Source organism: Cicer arietinum, chromosome 8 (genome assembly GCF_000331145.2).
Source record: "Cicer arietinum cultivar CDC Frontier isolate Library 1 chromosome 8, Cicar.CDCFrontier_v2.0, whole genome shotgun sequence".
In the NCBI taxonomy this organism is placed as follows: domain Eukaryota; kingdom Viridiplantae; phylum Streptophyta; class Magnoliopsida; order Fabales; family Fabaceae; genus Cicer; species Cicer arietinum.
Window position 1 is genome coordinate 7,108,016 of NC_021167.2, and position 15,211 is coordinate 7,123,226.

At 26.3% G+C, this 15,211-nt stretch overlaps 1 protein-coding gene across 1 annotated transcript; it reads left to right on the top strand.

Annotated features, from left to right (window-relative positions):
* The first annotated feature begins 11,801 nt into the window (after positions 1-11,801).
* On the top strand, positions 11,802-14,629 carry LOC101513448 (ABC transporter G family member 14). The gene is made up of 5 exons (XM_004512257.4): positions 11,802-12,095; positions 12,178-12,973; positions 13,123-13,302; positions 13,418-13,605; positions 13,894-14,629. Exons 1-5 carry the CDS (start codon positions 11,919-11,921, stop codon positions 14,536-14,538), a joined length of 1,986 nt encoding a protein of 661 aa, XP_004512314.1. The 5' UTR covers positions 11,802-11,918; the 3' UTR covers positions 14,539-14,629.
* The last annotated feature ends 582 nt before the right edge of the window (positions 14,630-15,211 follow it).

Here is a 15,211-nt window from a genome sequence, read left to right on the forward strand (position 1 = left end):
ATTTGGAGCTACTTTTTTTTTACTTCACAAATGGAATGGGAAAAAAAATTACAATAGCAAGCCTCTTCAGTTCAGGTCTCTATGTAATTTCCACATAGGCAAGAAGAACATTTTGAAGCTACCTTTGATTTTGAATTAAATTTTCCCATTGAGAATTAGGATTCTAGCTTAATTAGTACTATTAATTAAACCTTATCATTTAAAGAATGTTAGTGGCGCCTTCTACCATATTTTCCTCCAAATTTTGTGCGTTAGGATAAAAAAATTTGGTGATTATATAATATAAATAAAATTTATTTTGTAAATCACGTTTAAATAAAAAATATTTAAACATAAATTATATTAGAGAAAATTTAATTTCAATTAAATGGAACTGAAGAAATACAAGTGGCAAGTGCTCAAATAAATAAGCCAAAAAATACCGGATTTTGTATCATTATAAATTAGCTTTGGTTTTAGCAGGAATAATATTTAGTTTGACATGAGTATTAAACTGATGTAAAAAGAAAGTTGACATATATTCTCCATTTATGAGATAAAAATAAATTTTCAGTCATTAAGATTTAAGATACTGACGTATGGTATAAAATGAATCGCAAGTTGGATTTTGTAGTGTCACATCAGACATTGACGTGGGATTGCAAGGATATTGTGTTTATACAAACATTATGATTTATGAATATAAAATGAGCTGATCATAGAAATCAGTACAGGACAAAGATACGAGGACATAAAAAAATGAGATTAAGATGGGAAGGTCAGCCACTTCCTTTGATTAATTCAACTTAATTAGGGTATATCAGCATTTTGTCCTTTGTATTTTTATTGAAAGGTGCTCCAAGATAATTAGCATTATCATTAATTTATTAATCCAAAGAATCCTAAGTTGATTTTTGGAAATATTATTTTTAATATGTAGTATTGCAAATGGTTGGTCAATACTAAAATTAATATTATTTTAATTAAATATAAAGATATAATTTTTAATTATAATTTATTTATTTTTTAATTAAATTATCAATTAATATAGTCTCGTTCTCTTAAAAAATGAAGAGTTAAAGAGAAAAATATAGAGCATGGTTGAGAATTACAACTTTAACTTTGATTTCTATGGGTGATGATTTAAATCTCTTAAAAATACTAAAGTGTATTTAGATTGAGTAATTCAATGCTTATTTTTTTAAAAGAAGATGGAGTAATTGAAAATTCTAGAAATTTTACACAATTCAAATATTTTAATTACATTCCCTTTCATTTATAAAATTAAGTTAAATAAATTTGTACTCCCTATAAAATTTTAACACTTTATTTTAAAAAAAAATCTTAACTTATTACTAATTAATAATTTCTTTTTATCTCTGCCTCTATGTCAAATTCATGTATACCCTTCAAAAATTTGAATGTTTTTTGAATGCATGTGTTAGAATATTATAAAAATATTTATTGCAAAAATGTAATTTTTTTTAACAAAATATGAGTTAAATATGAATTTTTAAGCGCTAAAAATTTAAAAATTCATATTTAATTAATCTCTTGTTAAAAAATTTAAAAATTATATTTAATTAATCTCTTCTAATAAAATTTAAATTTTTGTAACAAATATATTTATAATGTCTTATTCATAAATGCAAAAAATAATTCAAATTTTCGAAGAGTGCACATTAGTTAAAAGTAATGACCAAATATGAAAGCAAAAAAAAAAATTGAGAATATTTTTAAAATTTTATAAAAACTAAAAACTTATTTAATTTTATAAAATTTGTTGTTTAGATAGAACAAATTATTTATTTAAATTTGGACTATTTTCTAAATTTCAAAATTTTTGAGGCAAATATGGAAATTTATTGAAATTTAAAGTTGGACCAAAAATGGAAATTTAGAAAAGTTGAGGAACCATTATGCAAAAAATTGAAATTTTAAAGGGAACAATTTATAAATTTTGAAATTTTTATAAAAATATATGAACTTATGCAAATTTCAATAAATATAAGAATAAAATTATAAATTTGAATATATTGTAGAGACTATTTTATGATTCATATATTATAAGATAAAGATTACATTTTACATTCTTTGTTTTTAGCTGGTATTTGAAATTTCTTGAAGTTTTACAAATAAATAAATAAATTATTAAATCTCTTCATTTGCAACGGTTGGACAAAAGACACAATGTTGTGTGTCGCAAATCCACTTTGTGATGGTTTTATGTGCTGCTCGACCGTCGCTGATATTTACAATCTCTAAATTAATTTTGCAACTGCTACTAATTGCGGTAATAAATGAAATAACTTGTCTCTCTCTCTATATATATACACTGTGATGATTTATCAACTGTTAATATCAAATTATAATATTTCATAAATATATGGCAACACTTTGCAACTATCACAATTTTGACAAAAATATGATTTATTTATTAAAATACTGTTTAATATTAAATTGAAATGACACTTTACATAAATCTCATTCATATAATCAAAAACACAAATGTACAATTATAAAAAGGTTAAAATTGATTCATGATATATTAAAGGTTAAAATTGATTCATGATATATTAAATAAATGACACAATATTCATACACCATCAACCTATTATAATTGTGTTTAGATTTACGAATTTAAAATCACCAATTTATTATCTAAAGCCAACCAATTCGATAAAGCAAACCAAAATTAGAATTTTAGCGGATTAATTAGTTTGAGTTAAATATAGACTTAAATATATTTAGATAAAATATGTGTTGAGTTGAGTCATCCAATTAAACATGTCACTTGTACAAAAAATAAATAAATTGTCTGCAAATATGCTATCTATATTGTCCCTTTTTGTAACATATTTTTTCTCACATATATTAAAAATAAAATATTGTAAATTTAATGTACTGATGTTCTTAAAATATCAATTGTATTTAAATATGTTCAACTTTGATATTTTATCTTTTAAGATAAATTAATAATATTAATAAAAGGTATATTTCAAAACAATGTACATGATAAATTAAAAGATAGTTTATCAAATTTTAATCAATCTTCTATTACATATCTAATTTGAATTGATAATATAATATTTAGTATTTAAATAAAAATATTTTATAAAATAATATAGAATTTATTATGCTTTTGGTTCCAATAATATAGAAGAAATATCATTTTAGTCTTTGTAACATTTTTTTTTTTAGATTATACCCTTACAACTTCATGTTTTTCCTCTTTTAGTCTCTTGATAAATCTCGACTTTTAAAAAATTGATATGGTATTAACACGTGATAAAACTTGTGGTGAGGTGGAATAATGATGTTTTACCATTTATCTACATTTTTAATAATAGAAATGGAAAAACAATTTTTAAAATAAGAAAAATTGAAGAAAAAAATTAAATTTGTTTTGAAAGAAATAAAAAAGAAGTTGAAAGGAGAAAAATATCATGAAACCTAGGTGATTTAATCCATGACCAAATAAAATCACAACATTAATTTTTGTGGTTTTGATGTCTTTTTCTAAATTGAGGTTTAATAATTGACGTAGTTGTTATTAATTATTACCACATATATAGTAAGAAGTAATACATATATATTTTTTGTTAATGTACATTTGTTAGTATTATGACACCCAATATTTTATAACTAGTGTCTTAATTCTATAAAGCTTTTGATTGTACTATATTCTCCTATATTATAGAGATCAAAAACCTAATAAACCCAATAATATATTTATATACTTCTATATTACATTAAATCTGTCATGTACACTTTTGTATATATAAAAATGATATTTATTCATTCAAATTGATTGAATATATTAATCATCGGCAAATATAAAATTAAATTAAGTTGCTACTACCTATAACACTCATGTGTGTAGTGTTTTATGAATTATATGAATAATAAAAAGTATCTATAAAATATATTATTTTTTACTATCCCACAATAATAAATCTGTTTACGCACAATTATTTTAAAATATTGATAATTTTAATTTTCAAGATAATTCTAAATGCAATACATTTTTTAAATTATACTTTTTAATACATACATACACTATTACAATTCAATATATTTCACTTATATTTATTGTAAAAGTACATTCTCTTTTGTTTATACATAATTTTTTATTTTATATAAAACGATAAGAATAATATATGACAATTTGATCTATTTTAAATAATATGTCATACGATTTTATAATATAAAATAATTTAAATGTATTAATTTACTATATAAAATTATCGATATATCGTTAATTTAATTATAAAAAAATTACAAATAAAAAATAATTTTTTTAAATAATTTTATTATAATTTTATAACATTAATCACTTTATATCATCATATCGTATATCATATTATTTAAATCATGTTACATTATATTTTTTAATCAACAAATTAAAATAAATGTTCAAAATCATTATAAAAGGACAATTAATGTGAATTGATAAAATAAAAAAAAATAACAAAATTAAAGGTGTAATTAAAAAGAAGTGAGTGGAAGGGTAGAAATGGGTCCCACGCGGCAAGGCCACCAAATGATTTGTGGGGGAATGGAGAAAAGACGAGAAAACGACAAGAAGGTAACGATGAGAGTGGGGTGCTACGTGTCAGCCTCCTAACTTCCTTTTGCTAACTTATAAAACGACATACCCACCCCCTAAACATGCACACCTGACCCCCACAGTTTATGTATTCTTTCGTCGTTTCGTTTTCCTCGTAATAAGGGCCGTATTTCATCTAATGAAATATTAATTACTTTTTTATTGTATCTGTAATCTAATTAATGTTATATGCTCACTTTTAACTTCCTACTAGGTTGCATTAACAATAATTGTGAATTCGATACGTAATAAATAATATTTAGTAAAATTTTACTTTGAGAAAATAGAAAATACATTTAGATTAAGGTCTAATAAGATTTTAAAAAATTGTAGTTATTTTTAGAATATAGTTATTAAATACATAGTCATTCTTCTGTTATTTTATTTCTTTTTCTTATGCGAAACAATGAAATTGGTCATTTGTTGCGAGGCAAGTGAAGTATTTTAGTTTACACACTATATTTTTAGTTCTGCATCTTCATTTAAGCATATTTATTTATTATCTTTCTTACATAATGGTTTATGATGAAAAATATGTGTTCAATAGTATCTACAATGAGTTATTTATTCAACAACTTTAATACACAAAATCAAGTAGAAAAAAATTATAAACTATAGTCACTCTATTTATAAACAAAAAAATAAGTACTTTTATGGATATTAACAAATATAGTCAAGTGCAATTAATTTGTTAGATTTCATGTAAAATTTAATAATTTATTTATTTTTAATATCAACCACTTAACTATTAATATTGAATATTTTGTATTAAATGTATGATGTATTAGGAATAATAGCATTAAATAATTAAAAATAATAATTAACTTTTACTTATTATAGTAACCATTTGAGATTTTTTTTTTTTGTGTTTATAATAATAGTGACCAGATGAGTATTTATAATGTATGTTTTACATATATCAAAATTTTAAGAGTTAAATATATTTTGATCTAAAATAATTCATAAAGTTCAATTTATTTTTAATCTACAGATTTAAAATTTTAAAGTGACTTAATTCCAAATAAATTATTTATTTTTTCAATGTCCCATTTTTTATAAAAAATTTCAAAACTACTTTACTTTGAAAAATACACAAAACATAATTTTTGAAACACTGGGTCACATTCCTATAATGCTACCTGTTTGTTAGAATTATTTTCAACATTAATATAACATTAAAAATAATTAGATTTGAAAGTATTCATAACAATTAAAGAAAGTATTTTTAAATTTTAAATAACACAAGTTTCAATTTTAAAATTTCTTTCCAAAAAATAAACTTTTAAAAAAATTATAATTCAATATATTGTAACTAAAAATAATCATAATGATCAACAAATACAAAATCACGTCTCACATTTGGTGCACATTTTATTTACTATTTTGAAGGTTGAATTTGGTTTTCTGATCGACAACTAAAAGACATTCACCAATTCCAACGAAAAATATTAGATTTTAACATCGTAGTACATTCATATTCAAATTTTTATTAAAAAAAATATATATATTTAATGTCCGATGTATCAAATAATACATTCTCACGTATGATATGATGTTGAATTATTCCTTTGTTGAATTATTCATTTATCACATGTTAGAAGAGGCATTCACGAATAATATCATTCAAACATCAGAATTAGTACACAAACCTTTTTCAATTTTTGATATATGTGTCTTGTGTAGCTATCAAAGATTTTTCTTCGACCATGAAATGTTAGGCATGCTACACAGTTAATTTACTGTATATATTATTGTGCACATATAGCCTCATATGTTATGATAGCTAGTTATCTAAAATTTGATCTTGTTCCCCATAAAAAATATGTGGGGAAATATATAGCACGAGTTCTCTTCCATTGATATCACTCCATAGCATTAGTCTCAATCGAGGTATGGAATAAGCATAGCCAATTGTCAAAGGCACTATACCGATTTATCCATTTTGAAATTATTTCTAATCTAGCTATGATTTTAGTCCTTTCAATTTTTAAGTAATTGACTTTTCCTCCAATTATATATATATATTTTGATGATATGATAATGTATGTGGAATTTTATTTAAAAAACAATTTACATTTCTTTCATTCACATTAACTCATACCACAAAAAAATCAACTTTGATGGAAAAATTTGTCGACGCGAATTCTCACCTAATAATTCATTTTTCATATTCATCAATTTAAATATCACATAAGTATTTCTCACTTATCACATCATTAAAATCTAGTCTCAAAATATATAAGTAGAAAAAGAGTTTATTATTTTTGTTTCCGATAAGAGTATAGTTCACAAAACGCCTCTTATTTAGTCTTAGCTCGGTTGAAGTATTCGCTCTCAAGTAACACCAACGCATACATTTAGGTGTCGAATTCGTCTATCAGTCGAAAATAGTCATTCAATGACAATCGGACAGTGATCTGTATTTCTCATCAGATAACCCATAACGGCATAACTGCATTCAACACATCTTCTCTTTGAAAAACTACTATATAAAAAACTATACATCTTAAAAAACATGATACATATTCATTCATTACCTCACACTTCTCATAACTCATACTAACTTAGACGTTGAAGTGCTTATAAATACCATATTAAGATCAAAACCATCATCAACAACTGTACATTGTTACCAAAAAACGTATTTAGTCTCAGTCGTCACCAAATATTTAACTGAATCAATATTATTAAAACTAGAGGACTCCAAAATCGTGAACCAAACAAAATATAATCAACAGCAGCATTTAAACCTTTTTATCATGATATTAAAAAAATCAAACCCCCTTCCCCATTCCAGACAATTAAATTTAAAGGTACCAATAATAGACACTTAATTATCTTATGAATCTTATCGTTAGTTAATAATGTTATCTATCTAGTCGCTTGACGTAGAAGGAAGACATTCCGCATGGAAATTCATAAATATTCCAAATTATATTATTTATGGTTCTTATTAAAACTTTGGTTCAAGAAGGTTCAAATTGATGGCTCGTGTGGTTTATGCTAAGGGCAGATATACCCTAAATGTGTAAACAGAGGAATACATTCCTAAGTAGCTATAATATATAAATATATATATGAAAGGGGAGAGGGAATGGATGAGAATATGTCAAAAAAGTAAGAGGCTAGTAGAAGAAGGGAAGAACCTAATTTTTTTTTATTTGGAATTAGAGACCTTATATATTTTATTTACATAAAATTAAGATAAGAGAATATATAATATAATAGTGAGGTCGAACTTACTCAAAAAGAAATTCCAGTTAGAATTATTCGTTTAAAAACTCTTGATAGATAATTAAATATTAAATTTTACCAATAAAAATGACAAATTAATAATTTTTATTAAATAGATAAATCTATAGATTTTTTATAAATTTTAAAAATATTTAACACTTTATCAAATTAGTTCAATTCAACGCATAATATTTATTTTAAAATATAAATAAAATATTAAATAACTACATAGACATTAAATAACGCACAATTAAGTTTATAATAAAATTTAAATAAAAATGGTCTCATAAATACAATCCAAATACACAATCACATAGACATTTAATATACTAGAGCAATGTGAGACTTTTGTAACCAAACTTAAATTATAGTTAACAATGTGAACAGAAAATTCAATCAAAATGCAATATACAACTATGTATATAAATTAATTAATGAATTAAAAACACATATGCGCACTTAATATGAAGAAGCCAATGCTAGCTCTAAGTCTTCCACGCTGAAAAGGTACACTTATACCACCGGACCCATTATAAATACCATTTATCTTAGTGCTCTATCAAAAGGAAAAATAAAAATTATTTTATGGACACAAATTGGAATCTGATTGATGGGTTCTCCCTTTAATCATTCCTTTCTTATTCAGCTTAAATGGAAAGTATATTAGATTATATTAAAAAAGGAAAGGGGTGAATTATAAACTAATTACTTATAATTAGAATCTTATCACTTCTCTTTTAATTTTTTTTTAAAATAACATAAAATGATAATAAATTAATAATAAAAACAGTCATATCAAATTTCGGTGATACGAATGTTGAAATTAACAGTGTTATTTATCATCAATTAGCATGTTCCTAGAGGGAATATAAGAATCACTTAGCTTTATAAAAAATGCACCATTAATTTCACCTTTAAATTTACCAACATTAAAATATTACTAGTACGGAAAATTTTAATGACCAATCATATTGAAGAATAAAATAAGTCACATAGATGAAAGTAAAGTGAATTTACAAACTTGGAGTGAATTAGTTCGACTCTAAGTTATTTAGGAAAAGTTTTACCAAATCTTTTTTAGTAAATCCCCAAGGGACTTTTTCTTCTAATTCTATATCATCCTTTTGAATTTATTCTTTGCAGCTTATACTTGGAGGAATTGAAGGTTTTCACTGTTAGGCATAAACTTTATGAACCTCTTAAATCATATGCACATTACATTTGTTAGAATGAACTTAAAAATAAAACCATGAAAATTGTCCTATTTTCTTCTTTTTCTTCAATGGATGGCTACCACATGTAGAGAGTAAAGACAAGGAAGAGAATATAATATAACACACTTTTTGATACATTTTGAAGGGTTCTTTGACAAGCTTGACCATAACTAACAATAAGCACATGGGGGAGACAAAATCATGTCATTGTCCTTCAACATAACAAAAAAAAAATACTACTTTTTAATCGCCACATTTGTAAAAAGAAATTATTCTTATTTAATTATCATTTTTAAAATTCAATACAATATTAAATAATAATTTATTAATAATATTTTTAATTATTTATCATAGAAAAATATATATAAACTAAAATAATAAATAATTAAAGAGATCATAAGAAAACCAATTGATTAAGGTATGTGAAATTTAATAAAAATGAAAATAACCAAATTTCTCATCCATTCATATCTAAAAAAGATGTTTAGTTCCTTTATTTATTTATAAGGTGTTGTGAAAAATGACAACCAACCACAGATGTCAGAATCCTCAAAGATATGTAGTATTTATTTTCTTCATTTCAACAAGCAATGATGTACTCTCTGCTTATGAAACGAAAATTTATGCAGAGAGATGCCATTAACTGTATTGTACTAGGTTCTGTTCTTCCTAGGTTGGATGAGTGTCAAAAGTATCAAACGGAAGTTCATCATAATTTTATTTTTGCAACTGTGAATAATTATGAAATTGTTAATATTTTTTCATAGGTAAAAATTGCACATGTGACTTTTTATTATTATTTTATCTCTAATTTTGTCACTCAACTATCAAATCAATTTTATTTTTGTGAAAATTTATATTCCGGTATATACCTATTAATAATCAAATTTTATTCAGATTTCGTATATTACAACTACAAAGAGTCTTAAACAAAATATTATATCTGTCTCATAATAATTGAGTCATTAGATTATTTTATAAATATTAATAAAAATGTATAAATAAAAGAGATAAAATACTACTTTTATCAAATCATCTTTGTTAGAAATTAGTGCATTATCAATGTCATAAATTCATAGTAAAAAATATTGCATTGAAAGTGATGCAAGTATAATTAATTAAAGAGAAAAAAATTATATTGAAATTTAAAAGAATAATTCATTTTAAGATATTTTTTTTACAAATTAACCAATTATTGTGAGACGAAAGAAATACATTTTTTTCCCCTAAAAGCCATTAGATATCATTACAAACTTCTTAAGAGTTTATATAAATTTTAAGAGTTCATGTCAATTATGTCTCATAAAAATAAGGGGTAATCATCGACTAAATTCTATTAAACACAAAATCGAATGCTACTAGCCAGGATTTTAAGCGCTACAACTACAAATAGGTTTGAACACCTGAAAATCGTAATTAATTACGTTCAAATTCATGATTAATGAATTTCATTAATCACACATGCAAAGTGCTTTACCTATATAAAAAGTTGTGGAACTTCAATATTTCAAATTTATTAAGATTTTGGATGAAGATGTCGTGCTAAAGTCTCATATAGTCTTAGAGCATTTGACCTTTGTTATGCGCTCTCTCGGACTCCCCAACACAAATTAAAGATAAAATAACATTTCTAATAATATTAAAGAAGGAAAATGCTTTGCACATACAAGTGCACAACAAAGTATGCATTTATCAAATTGCAAGTTGAATAGGAAAATAATGGAAACGTGAAATAGACAAATCATATCCAATAGATAGCTCAAAATCTCACAAAGCATTAAAGAGACCCACTTGCTTCATAAATCATGAGCTTGTACATACACGGTATAAAAGACTATGATTGTCACTGACAAACAGTAATAGCAGCAGCAGCAACATTTTCTTTGGTTTTTGCAGCTACATGCAGACATTAAGATTTCAAATCCATGTTTCTATTGCTTAAAATATATCATCAATGTTGTATTCACATGTTTCTATGATTATTTAGTACTAGATTATGTGATTGTGGCTTGAATTTTGAACTGACACACCACTTCAAGGCCTTATGTAAAATATTGATTTGAAATATAGAGAGGAAACTTATAGTTGTTTTATCAGCATGTGAGATTATTCCTTAGATCAAATAGCTCATGTTAATATAAATCATAAATGTTATTTCTACCTTAGAAACATGGCCAACATGCCAATTTTAATGTTTCTTGGTGACTTGTCTAAATTTTTAGATCAACTATAGTAAGCATTTAAGCTCAAAGATATTAAGAGAAAAAATAGGGATGCTGTTAATTAAAAGTAAATTGAGATAAACAAAAAATTTGTGTTGAATTATTGAAATAGAATGAAGTGATCTTACATAATCATTAAGAATTTTTGAAGTTTTTGTGTGAGCTTTTGTCGTGCTTGCGTTTTTAAAAAGAACAAAACTCACCTTATGTAATATATATGTTATAATACTATAGGTAAGTTTTGTCCTTTTAAAAAATGTTAGTAGTTTCAATTATGGTTGAGATATAATGAATTATTATCTCTTTGTAGTACAACGCAGTCACAATTAGAAATCACATTATTAAATTTAATCAGAATTCTTTGATACGAAAGTTAATTTTCTCCTTTAATTTAAAAAATATAAAATACTAAATATTGCGAGTCGGCTTCTATTTAAAACCTTGATATTTGTTGCTAGAATAATTTGAGATAAAAAAAAGGTGGGATTCCACAAATGCACAGTGCACACCCTAGTGTGTGCTATATATATATTTATGTGCTGCTCCTCACTACACATTAAGGAGTAGTCAAGTTAAAAGCAACTTCTTAACTTCTCCCAGTTTCCCAATCATCACCTCATATCACACACAACTATTGTCTATTACCACTACTCTTCAAGCATGCCACAGAATTGCATAGCACCAAAACCAGAAGAATACTTGAGTAGTCTCTCAGTGGAAGCATCACCACCAAATATGGCTGACACTCAAACAACTTCAACTGTCCTTACTTACCCCATTAGTACAAATGAACAATCATTAGTACCAAAACTTATTATGTATCCTATAACTTTAAAGGTAACTAATTACTTTACCTTTGACAATATAATATTTATACACACATTCTGTTACTAATAACTGTTTGTGTATTGTTATGCAGTTTGAGGATTTGATATACAAAGTTAAACTAGAGCAAAAAGGAGGAACTTGTTGGGGAAGTAAATGGAGTTATAAAGAAAAAACTATACTAAATGGAATAACAGGTGTTGTGTGTCCAGGTGAAATACTAGCTATGTTAGGTCCATCAGGTAGTGGCAAAACAACACTCCTAACCGCTCTCGGCGGCCGTCTCAACGGTAAACTATCAGGAAAAATCACATACAACAATCAACCTTTCTCAGGTTCTATGAAAAGAAGAACAGGTTTTGTAGCTCAAGATGATGTGTTATACCCTCACCTAACTGTCACTGAAACTTTAGTCTTTACAGCACTTTTGAGGCTTCCTAAAACCTTAACAAGAGATGAAAAAGTTGAGCATGTAGAGAGAGTTATAACTGAGTTAGGACTAAACCTTTGTAGGAATAGTATGATAGGAGGACCACTTTTGAGAGGAATATCAGGTGGTGAAAAAAGGAGAGTGAGTATAGGACAAGAAATGCTTATTAATCCAAGTCTTTTGTTGCTTGATGAACCTACTTCAGGTTTAGATTCTACAACAGCTTTAAGGATCTTGAACACCATTAAAAAACTTGCTAGTGGTGGTAGAACTGTTGTTACAACAATTCATCAACCTTCAAGTAGACTTTACTATATGTTTGATAAAGTTGTGTTGCTATCTGAAGGCTGTCCTATATATTATGGTCCTGCTTCAACTGCTCTTGATTACTTCTCATCTGTTGGCTTTTCAACTTGCATCACTGTTAATCCAGCTGATCTCTTGCTTGATCTTGCTAATGGTAATTAATAGCCTCTAATCATTTGCTTTATTTTTATTTCAATTTTATCTAATCATTTTTTGGTCCTATAATCATTATTTTTATTTGAATATCATTTTGAACAAAGAAATTAATACTAACAATGTCATGAAAAAAATGGAAAATTGCAGGGATTGCTCCTGACTCAAAGCATGTAACTGAACAAAGTGAGGCACTGGAAAAGGAAAGGAAGATTGTGAGAGAATCTCTCATCTCTGCTTATGATAAGAACATAGCTACAAAGCTGAAAGCTGAAGTTTGCAACCTTGAGGTGAACAGCTACAACAAGAACACAAAAGATGCTTTCACAAGTAGGTGTTCTATCTATTAAGTAAAAACAAACAAAAAGAAACAAAAATTACCCTTTTGGTTATTAGTTTTTAACTGTAATTCTAGTCATAAAATATTTTTATTAAATTGATGCAGGGAATCAAATAAAACCAGAACAATGGTGTACAAGTTGGTGGTATCAGTTCACTGTACTATTACAAAGAGGAGTTAAGGAGAGAAGGCATGAAGCCTTTAACAGGCTGAGAATATTCCAAGTCATAAGTGTAGCTTTTCTTGGTGGACTCTTGTGGTGGCATACACCAGAATCACACCTTGAAGATAGGGTAAGATAATAAAGATTTGCTTCATCTCTTCTACTTTATAACAGTTAATACTATATAGAAAAATCATATACAAAATCGACAATAAAATAGTTAGTTAACACAGTTCAAATACGTGGTTAACTAACTATTTCAGTGGATTGTTAATAGATATAACATGTGTCACAAATTCAAACATTATTAACCAAGATTTCCAAGTTTCATTCCTTTGATTCTTAACTAAGATCAATATACAATATTGCTTTGCTACACATACAAAAAGACTAATATGATATTGTATTTGAAATGCAGACAGCTTTGCTTTTTTTCTTTGCTGTTTTCTGGGGATTCTACCCTCTCTACAATGCAGTTTTCACATTTCCACAAGAAAGAAGAATGCTAATCAAGGAACGGTCGTCGGGAATGTACCGTCTTTCTTCCTACTTTCTTGCAAGAACAATAGGAGACTTGCCACTAGAACTTGCACTTCCAACAGCATTTGTCATCATATTATACTGGATGGGAGGACTTAAACCTGATCTTGTGACTTTCATCCTTTCTCTTCTTGTTGTTCTCTACAGTGTTGTTGTCTCACAAAGTCTTGGACTAGCATTTGGTGCTATTTTGATGGAGGTTAAACAAGCAACAACACTAGCTTCTGTCACAACACTTGTTTTTCTCATTGCTGGAGGTTACTACATACAACAGATTCCACCTTTCATTGTGTGGCTTAAGTACTTAAGCTATAGTTACTACTGTTACAAGCTTCTTCTTGGTGTTCAATACAATGAAAATGATTATTATGAATGCTCAAAGGGAGAGTTATGCAAGGTTGTTGATTTTGGTCCAATTAAATCAATGGGATTGAATCATATGTGGGTTGATGTGTTCATCATGGCTTTGATGTTGGTTGGTTATAGATTAGTTGCTTATTTTGCACTTCATAGAGTTAGGTAGATCTAAATTATGGCAAAGCGTATATACATAATTTGAAGAGTTTTTGTATTAACTCAAATGAGGAATAATATAATATTACTAGATTTTCAGACTTTTTTATTGAACTCTTTAATGAAAAAGTTATCAAATCTCCTTGAGAAAGTTTAATATGCATTGATCATATAGCTACTACAAGCCAAGACATTCAGTATATTTTACTGTAATCTTGCCTTGTAATATGATGTCATAGAATACCTTTTACAAATGCTTACTTGATACTGATATATGATTCTAAATACTAATTCAAAGTTTCTTTGACAAGACTTTATTTACATTCTAACTGAAATTCATATTATCAGGGTCTTATTTCCCTGAAAAACGGAGGGTTGAGACCAAATAAAACTATGAAGTGTCTAAACATAAGGGATATGCTGCATGATAAGAAGCAAGAAAAATAGCATCACTGCTTTCTTGCATACTAAGAAGTACAAGATAACAACCTAACAAACATTAATGCTGAAAGCTCAGTAACATTTTATCCCATAAAGAAAATAGTGGATTGTTTTGAGGCCTTTGAAACCATAAACTTGTTGTTGTTGCATAACAAAGTGTGAAAGCTATGACACAGTTTTAAAAAGGCACTAGTGGCCCATAACAAGGTGTGAAAGCTACTACTGTCACACAGTTTTAATCA

What these genes read in the sequence shown, in the direction of transcription:
- LOC101513448 (XM_004512257.4), top strand. Translation starts at nt 11,919, where the DNA reads ATGCCACAGAATTGCATAGCACCAAAACCAGAAGAATACTTGAGTAGT. An exon ending in TGTATCCTATAACTTTAAAG is followed by an intron (nt 12,096 to 12,177) that starts GTAACTAATTAC and finishes ATTGTTATGCAG; the next exon opens with TTTGAGGATTTGATATACAA. An exon ending in AATCACACCTTGAAGATAGG is followed by an intron (nt 13,606 to 13,893) that starts GTAAGATAATAA and finishes TTTGAAATGCAG; the next exon opens with ACAGCTTTGCTTTTTTTCTT.